Source organism: Telopea speciosissima, chromosome 3 (assembly GCF_018873765.1).
Source record: "Telopea speciosissima isolate NSW1024214 ecotype Mountain lineage chromosome 3, Tspe_v1, whole genome shotgun sequence".
NCBI lineage: Eukaryota > Viridiplantae > Streptophyta > Magnoliopsida > Proteales > Proteaceae > Telopea > Telopea speciosissima.
In genome coordinates, this window is record NC_057918.1 from 46448143 (window position 1) to 46470209 (window position 22067).

General features: G+C 41.4%; 1 protein-coding gene across 3 annotated transcripts in view; it reads left to right on the top strand.

Moving 5' to 3' along the window:
* Nucleotides 1-7891: 7891 nt before the first annotated feature.
* The window catches only part of LOC122656998, a 56191-nt gene continuing 42015 nt past the window's right edge, over nucleotides 7892-22067 (top strand). For 2 of the 3 annotated variants that reach the window (XM_043851730.1, XM_043851728.1), the window contains exons 1-3: nucleotides 7892-8007; nucleotides 8143-8174; nucleotides 8797-8985. In XM_043851730.1, coding sequence (XP_043707665.1) covers nucleotides 7937-8007; nucleotides 8143-8174; nucleotides 8797-8985 — 292 coding nt within the window. In that variant the 5' untranslated portion in view covers nucleotides 7892-7936. The remainder of the gene's footprint in view (nucleotides 8008-8142; nucleotides 8175-8796; nucleotides 8986-22067) is intronic. The other variant, XM_043851729.1, reaches the window with a different exon arrangement.

Here is a 22067-nt window from a genome sequence, read left to right on the forward strand (position 1 = left end):
TCCTTTCCTTCTTTTGTGTTGTTCTGAATCGTTGGATATTGAACTCGTGAACTATACTTATAATTATTTTTGGCATCTTCTATATTATCTCTTTCTCTTTAAGGCCTTGCCCCTCTGTATGTTACTTTTCATTATCTGGTGGCCGGCAGGCCTTGGTGGCATATCGCCTCATGGCCAGCGGGCCTTAGTGGTCTATGGCCTTGGTTGGCATAGAGCCTCATGGCTGATGGCCTTGGTGGCATAGTGCCTTATGGCCGATGGCCTTGGTTGGCATAGAGCCTCGTGGTCAATGGCCTTGGTTAGCATAGCGCCTCGTGGCCGATGGCCTTGGTTGGCATAGAGCCTCGTGGCCGATGGCCTTGGAGGCATAGAGCCTTATGGCTGATGGCCTTGGTGGCATAGCGCCTTGTGGCCAATGGCCTTGGTTGGTATAGGGCCTCTTGGCCGATGGCCTTGGTTGGTGTAGAGCCTCATGGCCTATGGCCTTGGTGGCATAGAGCCTCATGGCCTATGGCCTTGGTGGCATAGAGCCTCATGGCTTATGGCCTTGGTGGCATAGAGCCTTGTGGCCGATGGCCTTGGTTGGCATAAAGCCTCGTGGCCGATGGCCTTGGTTGGCATAGAGCCTCGTGGCCGATGGCCTTGGTGGCATAGAGCCTTGTAGCCGATGGACTTGGTTGGCATAGAGCCTCGTGGCCGATGGCTTTGGTTGGCATACCGCCTCATGGCCGATGGCCTTGGTAGCATAGAGCCTTATGGCCGATGGCCTTGGTTGGCATAGGGCCTCATGGCCGATGGCCTTGGTGTTTGAGGAAGCTCGACCGGTGATGGAGAGATACACAAATGTAGCCAAGAACAAACTTCTATTACTTCAAAATCTTCAAAACTTTAAAAAAGGTACTTTAAATCCAAAAAGAACGTTAAATGACTACTATAACTGTAACTGCCTGCGGTTGAAAGTCGTATGTCCTACTGGTAGTACTTCTTCAGGTGCTCTGAGTTCCATGCTCGATCTATCTTCTTGCCCCCCGGGGTTTTCAAGCGGTATGTCCCTGGCCGTATCTGGTTGGAAACTATGTAGGGTCCTTCCCAATTTACGGACAGCTTGCCTTCTTTTCTGGGCTGTGATGCTCTAGCCCTCCTTAGCACTAGGTCCCCCGGTGGAATAGCATCTCTTTGACCCTTGCATTGTAGAACTTGGCCGTTTGCTACTGGTATGCCACGTTCCTAAGTAGTTCTCGTGAACCTCGTTCAGAAAATCCAGGTTTTCCTTGAGTCCATCATCATATGTGCGCTCGTTGAAGTGAAAGACTCTGTGGGACATGGCTAGGACTTCCACTGGTGCTAAGGCCTTGATACCAGGTGTTCAGGGGAATGTAGTTGGGGCTTCCAACTCGATCAGTCCTCTCTGGGTAGCGCTCAGTCTTCTCTGGCTAGTGGTCACCTTTTTCCCTTCGATGCTCGGTCCTCGATCTTTTGCCCTCTTTATGATCATCCTGTGCCGATCTCTTATTGTCCTGAGGTTTGGCCTCGATCACCTTCTTTCGAGCTTGTAGTACCTAGTTGGCAAACTCATTGCACCACTCCAGGAGCTCCTTCATCATCTTGGTCTCATGTCGTGCTAGGTCTTTGATCATGTCCAAGTCTTTGATGCCCCCAGCCAAGGCTGCATGCTGGGTTAGGCCGTCTAGGTCTTGGACCTCCAAGGACTCCTTTATGAACCTAGTGACATATTCCCTGAGGGATTCCCCAGGGTTCTGTACCACGTTCAGCAAATTGACCGTGGTCTTCTTCTGTTTGACGCTGCTTTGGAAGCAGGTGACAAACTGCTTGCAAAGTTCCACGAACAAATTTATCGATCGAGGCCTAAGCCTTGAGAACCATGAAGTGGCTGCACCCTTGAGGGATGCTAGGAATGCTCGGCAGGAGACCACGTCGGATCCTCCATATAGGTTCATCATCCCATTAAAATAGTTGATATGGTCATTGGGATCTGTGGTACCAATGTAGAGCTCGAAGGTAGGTAACCTGAATTTGAAAGGGAGAGACGCGTTCATGATTTCTGTCGAGAATGGATGTTGGCCTGGTATGGAGTGTGTTTCGCCTTTCGGCTGCTTCTTCAGCCCTTCCAACTTCTCATCCAACTCTCGGAGTCTTTTATCTAGCTCCTCGTCACATGACTGTCCATCAAGCCTGGTTGCACGTTCACTACAAACCCGCTCTTGACCCCTTCTCGATGTTTCCTCACATCGTGAGTTTTGGCATGATGGCGAATGGTCACGACATGATGAGCCTTGACGTGAACGTAAGGGACTTTCTTCAAAGTAGGTTCGACTCGGCCTTGGTGTGCGACTTCCTCCTAGTCGCCCTTGGAACACTGACCTTTTGATCAAACCATCTTGATTAGGTGCCACTGACGAGTGTATCAGTGACACCCCATGTTCTGATCGGATCGGCAGATCCACCGTTCTCCTGGGATGATGCGAAGGATCTCCTCGCTGGTGAGTTAAACTTGCGCGCCTTGTCGGTCTCTCCGACCTTTCACCCCCAAGGGGTGACCTCCTAGGGGTTTTCTCTTGTTGAGGGATTGGCTCTGTCCTTGGTGGGGGCAACGCCCTCCTACTGCGGGATGTCGCCAGCTGCCTCAAGTAGTCTCGAAAGAGTCTTTGGTCCTGGAGGATTTGTCGCTGCAAGTCATTGATCTGACCTATAGTTGCTGGCGCGTTCGAGTCAGGTACTGCCTCCACGGCTACTTCGTCATTGAGACTGACTACGTCGACGTGCTCGTTCTCTGGGTTCTCACATCTCTTGGAGTTCCTGATTATTGGCCCTTTGCCGAGAGCTCTCCAATGGAGGTGACCCATTCCTCTCCCTCGCAGCATTGGTAGAGGGAGCGGCCTTCTTACCTAGTGGTGCCATTGAATGCTTGAGGAAGCGAGCCAGTAGATAGGTTGGCTAGCGTCGTTCCCACAGACGGCGCCAATCTGTTATGTCAAGAAATCGCCAAGTGGTCCTTTGGGTGCCGCAACCTGCAAAAGGATGTCAGGGACAAGGGAGAACTGGTGTGGTTCTGGCCTAGGACTCTCTGATGCCTAAGTTAGATCTCTTTAAGAAACAGATGAATAATTAGAATTCAAGATGAGTTAATGGGGTAGAATACCTGGGTATTTATAGCTGTGTATGGCGGTGGAGAGTCTAGGTAGTTGGTGATAGTCTCTTTGGTAGTAGAGTCCATCACGTAGTAGATCACCTCCTCTTAGGAGGTAGAGTCCGAGTAGGGAAGGTGTTCCCTAGCAGATGGACATGTGTTTTCCTCACGTATTAATGGATAAGATCCTTAAGGGTTGTGCGTAGTTGAGGTTCATCTCCTTTGGGATAAGGTTCCTTTGCCGGTAGGATGATGCAAATCTGGGTGGTGACCTTGGTCCTTGCGTGACCTACTAGGTCTCTTCCTCTTAGGTCCAGCAGATGGGTCTTGATGTAGCCGGGTCTGGGTTATCCTCCCTTCATGCCATGCCACATGGCGAATCGGGGTTGGCCCCGAGTATTTATGGTTTCTCACTAGTGCTTGTAATCATTATGGTTTTATTGGTTCATGTTTTAGGAACATGGCTTTTCATCATGACAACTAATCAAAGGAGTAAAAGGATGTTCGTTCCTTGGTGTAGATCTACTCATGATGTGTGCAATTTGGTATTTTGCAAGCAGCCAAATGGGTTTTGGCCTCATAGGCATTTCAAGTGTAACAAACGGGAGGACCGTTGGAATGGTTCATAATTTATGACTTTGGTTTTGACCGGATGGATGCAAGAACCAATGCGACTTCAAATGGCCTTCACTCATATCCTTTTAGGAATAGTCCCAACGTTTGATATGTGATAGTTTATTTCATATTTTTATGTCAACCATCCAAGGGACAACAACTTTCTTCTTAATAGGGGTGAGGTGGTTGTAATTGATGCTTCAAAGAGGTGTGGTCCATTGGAATTTGGAGCAGGGGTACGGAAAGGGTGCCACCCGCTATGATGGTTGAGGTGAAGGTGTATGAGTCAGGAACCTCTTGAAGTAATAGAGGGAGAGGATGCGAGATACACACATGTGGGCTGCAATGATTGTGCTCTAATGGAGCCAAGGTATAGAATAGGTATATAATCATTTCTTTGTATCTATTGAGCTTAAGCCTTATAGTGTGAATGGCTGGAATGGTCTAGAGCCATTTTCATTTCAAACCTCACAACATTTTGTTGGTAATTGAAAGGTGTTATGACCCTTGGATTGGAAGAGGGTAAGAGACAGACAAGTTTTTGGAATCAATACATGACTTTTCATGAGATCTCTTGAAGGGATTGGTTAATTTAAAGATTTGTTTATGATGAAACTAGAAACGTGGGTTATGCACGTGGGTTTGGTATTTTACTTACGGTTGAATGTAAGTGCTTTCAATTGTGATCAATCAAATTTCTTCGAGAAATCCAAAATGTGGCAACCATTGCAAATTAGATTATTTTATTTTATAAAGAGTTGCAACGGTTTGTGGCCATTGTGGTTGTTGTTTGGATCATAAATTGTACCATTCCTTGTACCGTCCACTAAAGGTACTAACTCATTTTTATAGAATGGGTCGTAACCATGGCTTTTGCATGAAACATGGTTAATTATCGTGTTGTTTACTCCTTTCATGATTTGGGTGGAGTTCATGTATATTATTTGGTTGTTAGTGGTAACCGAACACCTATTTAGGTATGAGGTGTGACCTATATTTTGAGAATAGGTTGGAGGCCCGGTTATCAAATTAGATAATTTGGATGTTGATTTGTCCGATGGATTTATCGGTAAATCAAGTAAAGCCAAGTGACCGTATTTGTTGATCAATTTGGTTGTTGATAAAACAAGCAACATTGTATACATATTGGTTGGATGATTTATTTCATTGGTATTTGTGCATGTAATTATAAAATTACATGGGAACATGAATTTTATTTGAATGCCATGCTATATTTTGATATGCAAGTCAAGTGCATGGGTAAATTAGTATGGAAGTGTGGGGGTTACAGTTTTCTCACAAGGACATTCTCATATTATTTTGGCTTATATTTTTGAATGTGATAAACACAAAATGTGGGGGTTATTATGAGAATATGTATATTTACAGGTTGAGTCTCTTTTAAGAGATATTTACAGCCAAGTAGAATGATAATCTCTACTTGGAAATTGAATCTAATAGATATGTTTAGATTCTGTTATATAAATATTTGGAAGATTACCTTGGTTCAAAGGTAGCATGTACAAACATGTGTTGGTGGGGGTGATTCATGAAATCGATAATATAAGCCTAAGTTATAGGTTCCACCATGGTTTTATTTTTGTGGCTTCGTAAGAAAGCTGGATCTGGAGCCATCATAAGAAAGCCAGATCTGGAGCCATAACGTTATAAATGATAAATATATAGTGATGACCAAAGCCAAATTGTGTCACGAAATATAAAAGACATGGTCAGTAGAGAAATAAAGACTAATATGTCTTGGTTACATATATCTAGTGAGGCTAAGGAAGGAAGCGCTATCGATACAGTATAGTCAACACAAAATGACTAATCCCATTATATAGCCTCTGACCACTATTATGATATACATCTAAAAGAATGGGCTTTAAAGGTCTGTGTCATAGGTCATGTGATGGACATCCAACCTATGTGAAGAGGAATAATCCTGAATTAGGTTCAAAGGGTATAAACAAAGTCACTAGGGAGACCTGTTTAGTACTACTATACATTTTCTCATTTTGGTTAGATGGGAAAGTAGTACCAACACAACGACAAGATGATGAGTTTTAGACTCTTAATTAGCCGAATCCTACAAAATGTGGGGGTGTGTTCACTGTGGTGTACACTGGCTAACCTAAATGAATGTAAGAGGTGTGGCCGCCTGCCGATAAGAGTTTTTAAAACGCGAACTCTTTTAACATTCATGAGACCAAGATAGGGGACAAGGCCGTATAATGTCTGATTTTATAATTAAGATGAGGTTTCGAATGTTGACTAGTAGGATATGGATGGTGAGGTAGCTGGTTACACAGATGAGGAAAGATTCAAGAAGTCTGACTTCACTCGTACTCTGTAGCATAGTTTATCAGACCTAGTGTAGGTTCAAGTTCGAAAGACACCTCCAACGATGTGTCCTACTATGTTTAAATTTACTCATTAATTCGGTGTTTTGTTTTATCGATATTTTGAATTTGTGGGGGATTGTTGGAATTTTAAATGATTTTAATATTATGGATTCAAAATATTATTTTATTTTATAAAAGGTGTGTTAGAGGGTTGATTCTTTTCCTAATAGACTCCTAAATAGCCGATGGGTGTGCCTGTTGGAAGCCTTGTTTGAATAGCTAACAAACAAGCCTTGTGGGAAAAGACATGTTTTGGGACATACCTTTTGGAGACACCCCTTAGAAGTGTCTCTTCTTCTCCTATATAAAGAGAGAAAGTCTTGCCTATTTCTCTAATAGGGTTTTGAAAACATTCTTATTTTGTTTTTTTTCTATATCGTTGTGTGTCTGTATGAATGAACTAGTGAATATTACCTTCGGATACTCCGTATTGTAATCACACTTGGGGTGCTACCATTTGTGATTGGAGTTGTTTTATCTTGGATGTGAGAACGTAAGGTCAACCCGGTCAACACATATTGGGGGAGTTCAAATACCTTAAGGAAAGTACATTAAGTACGGCTCAACTCAAAGTACAGCTTTGATGATTCAAGTGATATAAAGGATGATATTGGTGCTATCAATCCCTTCTCCAGTTTCTACGAAGATATTTCGGTGACATACAAATTGTCGTATAAAACAGATAAGTCTTATACTTATGCCCATTTTGTTATTTTTCTAACATCATAGGAGAGGTCTATATTTCTAAGTTGTTACTGTATTTTGACTCTGTAAATATTAAGACTGTGCATCTCTATTATATATGTCCATAGTTTGTAGGTTTGCATGAATGATTGCTTTATTTAGAACAAAGAAATATGTAATTGACAATGTATTCTCATTTTGTTTTCTTTAATTTTAGTTTGAGTTTCATAAAAAAGATGACAATATGTATTTCCCCGTATATTTGAGAAATAATGTGAAGGATGAGATTTTTCTCAAGATAGAGTGAAATGCATTTCAGACATTCAAATTGCAAAGGGAGCAATGACTCCCTTGGATCCATGGGTGAACTATTTTGTAAAACAATCCCCTGATGCAAAAGAATGTTTTTAAAATGAATTTTCTTATGACATCATGTGAGGTTTAAATAGATTTATATATATATTTTTTACAAAAAAAAAGGATACTACCTGGTCGCATGGCTCCTGCGTGCAGACACAAGAGCACACAAAAATACTTCCTTGCCCCACATGAAACAAAAATTGTATCAATGTTGATGCCCCTGCACTCTCATTGCCCCTTGGCCTGGTGCAAGTGTTACACGACCAATCGTGAATCTCGAGCCCTTACATTTTTAGTATAACAAATTTTTTTTTCAATGAAAGTAAATAATATCATCATTCACAATGTGCATGAAAATGACAATTTTGATAATGACATTGTGATTATTTATTTTCAAAATTCATTTTTCTTTAACTTACTGAGACTTTAGAATAAGACAAGGACAATTAAATGAAGTTCTCAAGTTCTAAATCACCTATTGAGGGGTCGTATTACGGATTTTATACATCACGTAATTTTTTTGATAAAATATATATAACGTATTTACTCCGGCGAATCGTGAAACCAGTGAACCGTGGCTGTTGGAAGAAGTGGATGGTCGGACAGGGCGGTGGGTACAGGAAATAAAGAGCAAGAGAGAGACTGCTGACGGAGTGAGCAACCTTACGGTCCTAGTTCTCCTCCTCAGTTTCTTCTTGGCTTCTCCATTTCTCTGCCTGCAGAGATGCTCGAAAACGCTTCCGATTCATCGGCCCCCTCTATCACCGTGAAGCGATATGCTCCCCCTAATCAAAGGCAACGTTTCTCTCCCTCTTTCCAAAAAACAAACTCTTGTAGATGGTTTGATTTGATCCAACTTTTTGTTCATTGCGATCTGTTGAAATATTGAGGCAAATGACGGGTGATTGCCTTTTCCTTTCTTGTTTGCAGGAATCGCGTACATAACAGGCGTAAATCTGGAGGTATGAACATTTGATAACTTGAATCTCTTCTTCAAACGATTACATCATTCTCTAGTTGGGCTGAAACACTAAGGATCATTCCATATCAATGGATGTTAAGCTTATAGGGTTTCTATTGCTTGCTTTCCTTTACAATTTCTCCACCCAATATATAGAAAGCCAAGATAAACAGAAGGGGTCGCTTTCACCCCCCTCTCTCCCTGTCATTGATCATGTTATGGCACTTAAAAAGTAGTTAAAGAACTAGCCTCATTCGTTTTCAACAGCCCAACATGGATCATGTTACTGAGAAATAGTGAACAGGCTGATGCATATCCAACAGTCCCTAGGATTTCAGCATATGGTTGGGCATGCAAATACTGGAATAAGAGCCAAGAAAATTCTCTCAACTTTAAATCACAGATGTGGTGATTGTAGAGCTCATCTCTTTCTTCAATTCCTTGTTGGATTAGGACTACCAACTTCCCAATCATAGTGGAGGTTGGATTTCATTCTTAATTCCTGCTGCAACTAGTATTCGTAAGCTTAATGCAATTAGGATTGTACTACTACTTCTCCTACTTCACCAAGCCACTATCCCAAGCACTAATGGTTTTCAGTTGGTTATATTAAACTTGAGCAGACCGATTTGAAAGAACAAGCAGCTCTCATTCAAATGATGGAGAAAAGAATCAGAATTCTTCCAGAAATACTCCTACTCTAGATCACACTGTAGCAGTTAGCAGCAATCATTTGAACGAGAATGCTCCTCCAGGATTGATAGCATTATATGGGTGTTGCAGCAGTGAGGCTGCTCAGCTTCTGAATGACCGTATGTATGCGCCTACTTTTTTATTAAATTATTTTTTTAATGTTTCTTATGGTTCACTATTCTGATTTTAATATTGTGCTCAGTTGGAGTAATTTAGGTGTAACCTTGCATAACCTTATGAAGCAAGCATCTCCCTTGATAAGTATAAACCCCCTACGATGCTCGGGGAAAAAAATCTAGATTGTCTTTGAAGGATAAAATTTCCTGAAAATTGAAAAATGAAAGGGGGAAGGGAAAACAGAAGAGGATCCCACATAAGAAGAAATTAGTAAATTACTTCCTTATACAAGAGACCCATTCCCAGCCCCCGCCTCCCATGGGCAGTGAAAAACTCCAACTGCGCCTTCACTGATCAACCCTTTGCGAAATCCCTTGAGACCTATTATAAAAGAAAAAAAAAGAAGAAGAAGATACCATCCATGAACCTCTGCAACACTTTTCGACATTAATTACATCTAGAATGGATAAAGAGATTAGCTGGCTTCGGGCCTTTGCCCAATAACCGTTAAGCCTACCACAACCCTCAGTGCTGATTTTTATAAGTGTTCAATTCTTCTCTTGCTGGCAGATCAAAATTCTTCTATCTCTTTGCTGCCAAAAGATCAGCCCTTTCTTATTTTCTTCTTTTCTTTGACTAGTTAAGCACTTTCTTCTCCAACCTTACATAGAAAGCCCTTCTTTACTTGCCTAAAAAAAAATTCCTTGTTCCTACATGCCCATTGTAGAATCCATTCCAACATGTCTACAATTGTTTGGCCACATGGACTAGATGATTTGGAAAGTTGGGAACTCCTTAAATATGCCACATGTCAAATATTGTTGCCTATCTGAACCCAATGGCAAACCCTGTAGGGGGTTTTCCCTTTATTTTTTAATTGTCCTTATTTTTTAACAGTTCCATAAAGAATTTGCAATCATTTTGTAAACCACTGTAATGGCATGTAGAGATATCAAATTTGACTTGAAAGTCACACATGATCATATGATGACGGGGAAAACATGTTAACTAATGTGGGCACTTTCAAAGCTCTCAAATGGCAGGTGAAGAGAGAGCCAAAAAAGGATCTTTCAAGTGTGGGCATGTGGGAAAGGGTTCCTACAAAGGATGTATTGAAACCTTCCTCCCACCCCCTAAAGGAAAAAACTGCTGCATTCTGTAAGTCTGACAATCTAAAGGCCCAACACTTATGGTCTTCATCAAGATAATTTTTTTTTTGGGTTAATAAGAAATTCATTACCAAAGCAAGGGAAAAAGGAGTAAGTACAACAAGAAATAGAACCCAACCTTTACACAGAGGGTGGAGAAGAGGCATGGGCTAGTAAGATGGAAGGGGGGAGACCTCACTAATTTACAATAAGCGTATTTCTAGGAGAATCAATGCAACGACTAGGAGATCATGAGACCTTGGTTTTGACTTCAAAGAGAATAGAGTTCTAGATTCGGCGAAAAGATCTAGCTTTTGAGGTGCACCTTCTAAGGTTGTGCTCAAGCCAGATATAGGAGATTGCTGCATCGGAAGCTAATTTATCCACTGAATCACAACAAGATTTTCCAGCACAAGACGTGTCGACCCAAATACATTCTCTATCAAAGAGCAGAATTCTTCTTCTCCTAGGCCAGCACTTAGCTAGCAATCCATGCCAAACTGCTGAGGAGAAAAGGCAGTCGAAAAAGAGGTGATCCATATCTTTAGGAGCATTCCAAAAAAGGCAGCATTGGGGAGAGATAAGAATCTGCCGGTGTATGAGGAAGCACTGGGACATTGAAGAGAAAGCTCCATGCATTGAAGACTAAATTCCTAACATCCACAAGCTGCCTGAGTACTATAATGCTTTGAAGACAGATGTTCACCACACCAAGTTGATTCCTCCATATTGCAAAATTCAAGGACGAATTATTTTCAAGCAGGGGAGAATTGATGTAGATAAGTCACCTAAAGGGTTTATTTTATTGAAAATAAGCTTTGGGTTGGGTTTGTAGGTGTTGAGCTTTTGATCCCATGGGTTTATTTTGTAATTGACCAATTTAATGAGCCTAAAATATGAGTATAAAGTAGGAAAACGGAATTTACTTCATTAGTTTAGTTAATCTGTTTTCTTTATTTCTAATCACTTTCTTATTCAATTTAGGTTACCTTATTAGTTAAGGAAAGGCTAGTTTGTAAGGGAGGCCAACATTGTACATGAATTTGATTAATGAAATATTTGCTTTAGCCTTTGTGAAAAATCCTGAGATAGGATGGGTGAGATTCCCAGGCTGAGATAGCCAACCCCACCTTTCCACATCCCCTTCCATCGGTTCTTGATTCTAAACTCTAGTTTCAATTACATCGAGATCAAGAGTGCTACAAGCTTTTGGGATTTCTTTTCAATAGATTGTTACATCGATTTCTTGAAGATTACCAGATCAAGATCATTGCTTCAACAGGTTACAAATTTGTGGGTTTTTATTTGTTATTTCAACCAAGGAAATTGTTCCCTCATTTGATTTCCCATTGTTCTCTTGGTTCCCTCATATGATTTCTTGTTTATTGGAGGTTTTTTATTTGATCCTGCCTGGGACTAGACCTATTCTGGTTCTAGTCTTACATTACCCAAGAGGAGATCTTCCTCCACCAAAAAATCTAGGGTCCAATGCTTGGAGCTAGGTGACTCCAAGTTTGTTTATTTTCACAGATTCCTTAAGGCGAAATCCAACTGTAGCTCCATCACGGCCAACGAAAGCTGTCAGTTGTGGACCTTGACTTGGAAGCTAGGGGGAACTGTTTACGATGGTGTCCATCAAAAAGCCCAAAGGAGAAAGAGAAATCAACTACAAGCTATGGGTGAAGTTGTCAAATAAGATCCTGCTAAATTGGCTAAGCGAACCATGCTTCGGATATCGCTCGGAGCAAGGCTAGTCACTGGATTAAGACTAACAAATTGATTATTCCTTCTCAAAGGCCCAGCAAGAGACGTTACTACGTACCTCGGCCTCAGGATGAACTCCGGTGTTGAGGCCCGAAGACTGTAAATTCAACCCAACCTAAGAAATTTGTTAAATTATGTACACCAGAATACCATGGGGACCATGGGGGTATTCTGATCTTTTGGGTGTTTTATTTATTCTTTATTTATGTATTTATGAGCAAGGGTAGAAATGTAATTAGGGCTGTGACACTGTTCACGTGAACAGTGTCGTGAATAGTGTTTCCCCTTGTAATCTCTTTTATTATTATTATTATAAATAGAGAGCTTGACTGATCTCATTGATCATTCAAGCATTATTCCACAAACCTGTTTTGTTAACATGGCATCAGAGCCAAAATTTCTCTAATCTAAGTTTTCAAAACCCACCCCCTTCCTATCGGTTTTTTCTTTCCTCCGCTTCTCTCGATTTCTTTTCTCTCCTTTTTTTTTTTTTTCCTTTGCTTCTCCTCCCTTCCTAAGGGCAGCACTACAGAGGTGATCATATGATCTAATTGCTGCCCTATTCCCACCTCTGTTTTTCCCCTTTATGAGATAATTTATTTGGTTCGATTGTTGCTGGTTCCTGTTTGCGATTTTTGGGGTTTCCAGAATTTTGAAGCCCTAGCCACTACCATTGATCAAGGCTGGTTTTCTACATATTGGACACTCATCTGCGATCAGGATCAGCTGCCCTCAAGCCTCTTTTGGTTGTTGAAGACCCCTCCTCTCAATTGATTCCTCTTTTTCAGGGTTTTCTAAAACCCTGATCATTATCGATTTTTGGGAATTGGGCTGTTTGCTGCGGTTTTTTTATCGGAGCTTCTTCTCTTCATCGAGGACATCCTCTACAGGTTCCTGGACAGATTCGATCAAGCTTCTTCGGCAATTTTTTTTGGATCCCCATCACCACATCGATCTCCAATTTCAGGTTCTCCTCCAAAACCCTGACATTGTCGATCTCTGTGGAAGGGATCTCTCTGCTGCTGCTGATTTTTTTGGGAGCTGTTTTGCCCTTCATATTGGCCCACTCGACCTTGATTTCAGCTCTTGGTTTGGTGTAATTGCTGGTTTTTCATTCTCCACAGCCTTGTTGCAACTATGGGTGACTCTGCTGATTCCACTGCAACTTCTAATCAATCTGGACATGAAAAATCAGATTGTCATACTTTTCAGCCCAATCCCATCAAACTTGATGGCAGCAACTACCTATTGTGGTCTCGGTCAGCCTCTTTTGCTATTGCTGGCCGTGGTCTCACTGGCCACATTGATGGCACTGTTCCCATGCCTGCTGCCCCAGGTGCTGCCCTGACTCGCTGGCTTGCCAACAATGGTGTTTTCATGTCTTATTTGATTGGTTCTATGACTTCGGACATTGCACATGGGTTCCTCCTTTTTGATATAGCTTCTTAGGTTTGGTCAGCCTGTAAGGAAACGTACGGACAGCTTGGTAATGATGCACAGGTCTATGAACTCAGGAAGAAGGTTCTTCAAACTACTCAGGGGGACTTAACAGTCTCTAAATGTTATGCTACTTTGCGCAACCTTTGGCAACAGTTGGACCACTTCTCTGATTACCAACCTGATAATGCTACTAATTTGGCTACCTATAAGAAACATGTGGCTAAAATCAGGGTCTATGACTTCTTGGCTGGGTTGAATGTTGAGTATGACCCAATTCGTGTTCAAGTGTTGGGCCATTCCCCTTTTCCCACACTTGAGCAATCTTATGCCTTGGTCTCCTCTGAAGAAAATCGCCGAGCTGCTATGTTGCACCCTGCTGTCCCTGACAGATCAGCCCTCCAGACTACTGCACTGGCTCCTTCTACACCAGTTGGCACTCTCTCTGTGGGTGGTACTACTATCGGTACCATTACTTGTGAGCATTGTCATAAGCCTTATCACACCAAGGACAAATGTTGGAAACTTTATGGGAAGCCCGCTGACTTTGAGGCTAAACGGGCTGCCAAGCGAAAACCAAAAACCAAGGCCAATCACTTTGAGGCTGTCACTGCAGCCCCTACTACTGACACTGGCCTATCTTAGGAGGATTTACAGGCATTCCTACGTGTGCTAAAGTCTTCCACTGCTGCTGCCTCTACTACACCAGCTACTGCCACTTCATCTACTCCCTCAGGTTCACACTTTGCTCAGTCAGGTATTTCGTTTGGTGGTCATTGCGCCTCTGTAGCTTCCCATCCTTGGATCATTGATTCTGGAGCTACAGATCACATGACCGGGTCCTCTAGCCTCTTTCATCGTTATTCTCCTACATCTGGGAAAGACAAAGTCAAGTTGGCTGATGGTTCCCTTTCCTCCATTTCTGGAAAAGGAATCATTAACTGCACTTCTTCCCTTCCTTTGTCCAATGTTTTACATATTCTAAATTTTACTACTAACCTTCTTTCTATTAGTAGTATAACTTCTGATCTTAACTGCAAAGTAACATTTTTTCCTTCCCATTGTGTTTTTCAGGATCTGGACTCTGGGAAGACGATTGGATTGGGTAAAGTGCATGGTGGCCTGTACCTGCTTGACGATGGACGTCTCACTCCACTTCCATTACTACCACTACATCAGAATTCCTTAGTATCTTCTGAAATTTATCAGTGACACTCTAGATTAGGTCACCCCCCCTTAGGCATCTTAGCATCTTTATTTTCTACTTTGGTCAAACATTGTGATAAGACCGATTTCTTTTGTGAGGCTTGTGTTCTGGCTAAACAGACACGTTCAACTTATTCTATTTCTAATAAAAGGAGTTCTTCACTTTTTCACTTAGTACATTCTGATGTTTGGGGCCCCAGTCGTAAGACTTCGGTTTCTGGTCACCGTTGGTTTGTCTCTTTTATTGATTGTCATTCTAGACACACATGGGTTTATCTTTCACACACCAAAAGTCAAGTTTTTTCTTGTTTTCAGCATTTCCATAACATGGTCAAAACTCAGTTCAATGCTACTCTCAAAGTCTTGAGAAGTGATAATGGGACTGAATATACAGAGACTCAATTTCAGAAATACCTTACTGATAATGGGATTGTTCATCAGACAAGTTTTGTTGATACCCCAGCCTAAAATGGTGTGGCTGAAAGGAAGAACCGACACTTGTTGGAAGTGGCTAGGGCGTTGATGTTTTCGCGCCATGCTCCCTCCCAATATTGGGGGGATGCTATTCTTACTGCAACCTATCTTATTAATCGGTTGCCTTCCTGTGTTCTTGACTCCCGCAGTCCGGCCGATATTTTACATGGGAATTCCACCTTTGTGGTTCCTCCCAAAGTTTTCGGTTGTGTGTGTTATGCTAGAGACACTAAACCTCATGGAAAATTTGATCCTCGTAGGTTAAGGTGTATTTTTTTGGGTTACTCTCCAACCCAGAAAGGTTAAAAGTGTTACCACCCTCCTTCTCGTCGTACTTTGGTCAGTATGGATGTGGTCTTTCATGAAAGTTTTGCCTATTATCAGTCTATACATCTTCAGGGGGAGAATTCTGGTTCCAGTGAAGATGTGCTTGTGTTTCCTCCCCTTGAAATTCCTCCTTTGGCTGCTGCCCAGCCTCCAACTGCTGCTGTCCAGCGTCCTTTGGCTGCTGCCCAGCCTTCTTTGGCTGCTGCCCAGCCTCCTTTGGTTGCTGTCCCTTCATCTGTAGGGACTCCTTTACAAGGGGAGTGTGTTGGAAATAATGGTGGTAATGATCATTGTCAGGGGGAGTTGACTCCAATCCAGAGAACCATCAGTGAATTTCAGAAGAGAATTGACAACTCTAATATCATCACCTACAAGAGACACTCCAACAGAGGGTAGCATCAATCCACTGTGGCACCAATACCTATCCAATTGCCGACCCAGGAGTCAGATCCTCCTCCTCCTTGTGGTGAGACCTCTCCTTCCGATCTACCTATTGCTCATCGAAAAGGTACTAGGACTTGCACCCTGCATCCCATTTCTCGCTTTGTTTCTTATAGTTCTCTTTCTCCATCTTTTCGTGCATTTGTGTCCTCTCTTTCTTCTGTTTCTATTCCTAAAAACTGGCAGGAAGCATATACAGATGGAAAGTGGAGGGCAGCTATGTTGGAAGAAATGAGAGCTTTAGAAAAAAACAACACTTGAGATCTTGTAACCCTCCCTCCAGGAAAAAAACCAGTAGGATGTAAGTGGGTGTTTGTGGTCAAACAAAAGATTGATGGGTCTGTGGATCAATATAAGGCACGTTTGGTTGCAAAGGGCTTCACCCAAACATATGGGATTGACTATCAGGAGACTTTTGTCCCTGTTGCAAAATTGAATACAGTTCGGGTTTTACTATCGTGTGCAGTTAATCTTGGATGGGATCTCCAACAGTTGGATGTGAAGAATGCCTTCCTGAATGGGGAACTTTGTGAGGAGGTATACATGGATATTCCACCAGGTTTTTCTTCTGATAATAATGAAGGCAAGGTGTGCAAATTGAAGCGAGCACTGTATGGGCTGAAGCAGTCACCTCGAGCATGGTTTGGTCGGTTCCACAAGGTAATGACATCTGTTGGCTACAAGCAAAGTAATGCTGATCATACTCTTTTTATAAAGAGGGCTGGTGAGAAGCTCACTGTTCTTATAGTGTATGTGGATGACATTGTGGTTACAGGCAATGATGGGGATGAGATCAGCCGGTTGAAGAGGTTTCTTGGGCAGGAATTCGAGATTAAAGATCTAAGGCCGCTACGGTACTTTCTTCGGATTGAGGTTGCTAGATCTTCTGAAGGCATCTTTCTCTCCCAAAGGAAGTATGTCCTAGACTTGTTGGCTGAAACTGGTCTGTTAGAATGTCACCCTTCAGATAATCCTATGGAGGCTACTGTTCGTCTCAAAGAAAAGGAGGGTGAACTTGTTGATAAAGGCTGGTACCAACGCCTAGTGGGAAAGCTGATTTATCTCTTACACACTCGTCCAGATATTGCTGTTGCTGTGAGTACTGTGAGTCAGTTCATGCATGATCCCTATTCTTCTCACATGGAGGCTGTTCTTCGGATTCTCCACTACTTGAAGTCAGCTCCTGGAAAAGGCATTCTTCTGTCTCCTAATGGTAACCTACGGGTAGAGGCGTATACCGATGCTTACTGGGCTGGTTCTGCAGATCGGAAGTCTATCTCTGGGTACTGTTCTTTTATAGGTGGCAATTTGGTCACTTGACGTAGCAAGAAGCAGAATGTGGTGGCTCGTTCTAGTGTTGAAGCCGAGTTTCGGGCTATGGCACAAGGCATTTATGAGTTACTTTGGTTGAAAAGCTTGCTACAAGATCGTGGTGTTCTTGTTCATCTTCCCATGATGTTGTACTGTGATAACAAAGCTGCAACCAGCATTGCACACAACCCGGTACAGCATGATCGCACTAAACATGTTGAAGTGGTGGACATTTCATCAAGGAAAATGGAAGAAGGGTTGATTTGTGTTCCCTTTGTGAAGTTTCTTGATCAGGTTCTTGCTATCTTCACTAAGGGATTATCTGAGAAATTGTTCCATTCCATTTTAGTCAAGTTGGGCATGATTGATATATTTGCACCAACTTGAGGGGGAGTGTTAAATTATGTACACCAGAATACCATGGGGGTATTATGGTCTTTTGGTTGTTTTATTTATTCTTTATTTATGTATTTATGAGCAAGGGTAGAAATGTAATTAGGGCTGTGACACTGTTCACGTGAACAATGTCGTGAACAGTGTTTCCCCTTGTAATCTCTTTTATTATTATTATAAAAAGAGAGCTTAATTGATCTCATTGATCATTCAAGCATTATTCCACAAACCTGTTTTGTTAACAAAATTCAACCCTTCTCTCAAGTAATGGCTCTCCCCTCCTCTGTACAGGACATTAAATCTGAATCTATCAACCTTTTCAGCTCTATTTTCTACCCCCTTCCTCCGGTCCCTTCCCTGCCATACCTGATGGTCTCCTCATCAATTCCATCCCTCACTCCCTCCTACCCTCTCTTCAAGCAAATCCCTTTGTGTAGGAAATCCTCTCTGCTGTCCTCTATCTCAAAGCAAACAAAGTTTCTGGTACCGATGGGTTTAGTATGGGCTTCTTCTCCTCCTCTTGGAACAATTATCAAACCTAACCTCATCTCTGCCCTTCGGAGCTTCTTCTTTAACCCTTTCCAGATTAAGGGTATTAACCAAACCTTTCTCTGTCTGATCCCCAATAAAGAAGGTGCTTCTTCTCTAATCTTTTGTACAAATTCATTACCAAGATTCTTGCTAATCGTCTCAAATCTGTGGTTGAGTCTCTTATCAGTGCCAACCAATCAGCTTTTATCCCTGGCAGATCCATCTTAAACAACATCCTTCTTTATTCTGAGCTTGTCAGAGGCTTTGACAGAAAATCCTACCCCCTTCCGCTCTTATGGAAATTGACATTCGCAAAGCTTTTGATTCTTTATCCTGGGATTTTATTATCAGTGTCTTGCACAAGATGTCCTTCCCCCTATCTTCATCAACTGGATCTTCCAATGCATTTCTTCCCCCCATTTTCGGTTTTGGTTAATGGTAGCCTTGCCGGGTTCTTCTCATCGTCTACTAGCGTCCCCTATATCTTTACTCTTACCCATGAAGTTCTTTCCAGAAGCATCCAATCCAGCATGGATCAGTGCCTCATCTCCAAATTTTCATTTGGCCTTTGCTGATGATCTCATGGTCTTCTCCAAAGCTCTCTTCGATCTAGTCCATTTTATCTTATTTGAGCCAGTTCCAATGCTTGTCAGGCCTCCACATTAACCGTTCCAAATCCTTCGTGTTCCTTGCCGGGTCACTGAGGCTAACTTTTTTGGCTCTGCAGTGATGACTAGTTTTCCTTTGGCCGGCTTCCGGTCAAGTACTTGGGTCTTTCTTTGATCCCATCCAGGTTAACAACTCACCATTGTTTCCCCATCTTGGATTGCCTTCGCAAAACGCTTCAGCTTTGGAAAGTCAAGCTTCTCTCTTGTGCCGACCACCTTGAGTTGATTAGATCTGTCCTTTAGGCATCATATATCTACAGGTCCAACATTTTTGGTGTCACTCAGTCTACTATTTTGAAGTTGGAGTTTCTCATGTGTTCATTCCTTTGGAAGGGCTATGAGTTGGCTAGATTCCTCCACCCTATCAGTTGGGTTTCTGTCTGTCTCCCTAAAGACGAAGGGGGCCTTGTAATGTAGTCCTAAATTGGTAGGAGACCAACTAGGAGCCAGTAAACTGGGATCTGTTATGAACAGGTGAATTGGCTAGGTCAAAATAGGGTTTTTGGTGAAATTAGGGTTAGGGTTTGGATCGAATGCTGTAGGGGTAGGTGTGGAGAGTTTGAACTAAAAAAGGAGGGATTTTGCTGATTGGTTTGGTCTAGGCAGAATTTAGGTTAGGTGTTGTTAGCTGAATGGTTTGTTAAGAATTTTGGGAGATGGGATGGTTTTAAGAGATGGGTAGGAAAATTAGGGCTTTGGGGTGGTTTGGAGGATTAGGAGAAGAATGGGTATTGATGGAATGATTCAAACTTACTGTTGTTGTAAGAGCAGCTCAGTTGGTTAGAGGATCTTGAATAATTCTTGAGTTTTGATTTTGAAAATTGAAGGAGATCTTCAGAGAACTTGAAGAGAACCACCTGGGCTTCACACCAAAAGGTGTCGATTGGATCAAACACCAATCCCACCAACGAACCACCCGGGCTTCCCACCGTAAGGTGTCAATCGGATCAAACACCGATCCCACCAGCCTTGATCAAACACAAGACAAAAATCTTCAATGGAGAAGAAGAGCAACAAAAGCTTTCATTAATATCAAAATTCGTATTCCATACTTTTCCCCCTTACGACCTTATATAAAAGACTCAAAATTAGACTCTTACACTAAAAAGGAAAGGCCTAACCCAATCCTTAACTTATTAGGTAACTTAAACTGACTAGGAAACTGAAATAGATTCAAAATAGAGTCCTAATTTAGTCCAACTAAAACAATTGAAAGAAAAACTTCTAAAATCACTTAAATTGAACCACTGGTTCAAACCAGCTTTGGACCGGTTCAATTTAAAACATTAAAAACATGAAAATAAAACTAAGACACCGTTTGATAACGTTTTGCGTGTTTCTGTTCGGTTTCTCATAAAAAACGTATTTTGGTGTTTTTGAGCCCGCTTGATAACCTTATGAGAAATAGTTTCTGGTGTTTTTCCGTTATGAGAAATGGAAAAACACCTAAAAATCGCTTGATAACGAAGTGTTTTTTGTGACTGTTTTTGGAAACATAAATCAAAATTTATGCGCCTTGGAAGACTTTTGACAGAACATGTTGGACATGTTCTATCATTTCTTGGCTGAAAATTGGAAAAGTGTGCCCGATAAAAACTCCTATATTCGTGAACAAAGCTCCAACCTCCATCGTTGCTCTCACGAACAAAGCTCCAAGGATTCCTTTTGTTAAATTTAATAAAAAAAAGGGTTTTGCTTGTTTCCAAGAACAGGTTTACCAAGGGGGTCAAAAACGGTTTATCAACACAGAAAATGAAAAAACTGTTTTGCTGTTTCTCAGCACATAACTAGAACAGAAACACCCGTAAGGTTATCAAGCGGGCACGTTGGTTGCAGAATAACGTTTTTGGGTTGCGAAATGGTGTTTGATAAACCTGTTTCAGGAACGTATCCAGAACACTTCTAGTACTGTAAAGGTGTTTGATAAAACCTGTTTCTACAACAATTTTGTAATTATTATTGTAAATTACAGAAATGCCATTAATACTATAATCCATATAAAGTCAATGATGTTAGGATATTAAAAATTATTACAAATCCATATAAAGTGTATATTAAAAAAAAGAGACAGAGATGCACTAATAGGTTACTATAAATTACAGAAATACCATTGACACTATAAACTACAAAAGTTTATGGATCGATTAGACATACAAAAGTTTTAAAGAATACAAATAGGAAGTGTCTCATTCATTTTTGCATCTTCAAAACCAGAGAAGCAACAAAATTCATTCAAACTATCAACAAAAAAATGAAAGAAAAAAAAAAAAAAAAAACATAGAGAAGCAGACATCGTATGATGCTCATGATTGTCTTCTATGAACAGTTGAATAAAAAGGGTTTTGGTGGATTCGAACCACCATCCCCTTGGAACATGCTTGAGACATCCTCATGTTCCAAGTGCTCTACCAATTTGAGCTAAAGACCCAACAAGGCAACAAGTAAAATTTGAAATTTACAAGTAACCATGAGACCATGCCACAAACCATGCTTCAATGATAATACCCAATGGGGACCTTGCCATAACCCTTCCTAATGTTGTCACATGTATTGAACAAAACAAGAAAAAAATTATTGAAGAGGAAGATCAAAATCAATTGTTTCTTCCTTAGAAAACAAGTCACTGATGAGCAACAAGTACACCATCCAGAACTCAGCTAATCTAACCCTGTCCAGCACCTTATCTGTTCAGCACCGGAAACATGTTCTTATACTATTTGCAGCACATTCTCTCTCTGTTATTTGTTTGTTAATGGGTTATATAGCTGTGATGCATGCAAAGGAGAATAAGAAGGGTTAGTAGCTAGTAGCTAGTAGCAGTAGCAGTACAGGACTGATAGTGGTTGGCCATTACACCCATCCATGAATGAGTACATGAGGAGGGCCATGATCTCAGACACCAAAACCCATTTGGAATCCATTAATTCCTTTGTTACTTTACTGATCTAAATTAAAAAGAAATGAGAGGGGGGAACCAAACTGTAGGTGTAATGAGTGATGACTGATGAGGCAGTGACTATGAGAGTGAAAGGATAGTTTCCTTATTTTTCCACGACCATCTCCCAACTCTGAAACACCTGTTCTTCCTTCTCTTGAGATTTGTAAGAGATAATGTACTTATAATTCATTTATGTTATCACTTTGTCACCCCACCTTCATCTTCATGTGTGTTTAACTGTTCAAGTTCCCATCTCTCCTTATTTTAAAAATCTGAGAATGAAGTCTCTGCAAAGGAGCCAATCTCTAATATTCCCCATGGTACTACTTACCACTTTTAGTTAAACAAATCCATCCTCTTACTTCATAGAGATCTTCACTAATGCATGAATGGATGCAAGTACATCAGTAATTAGTAACTTGTAGAGAATAGAAATCAAGGGAAGT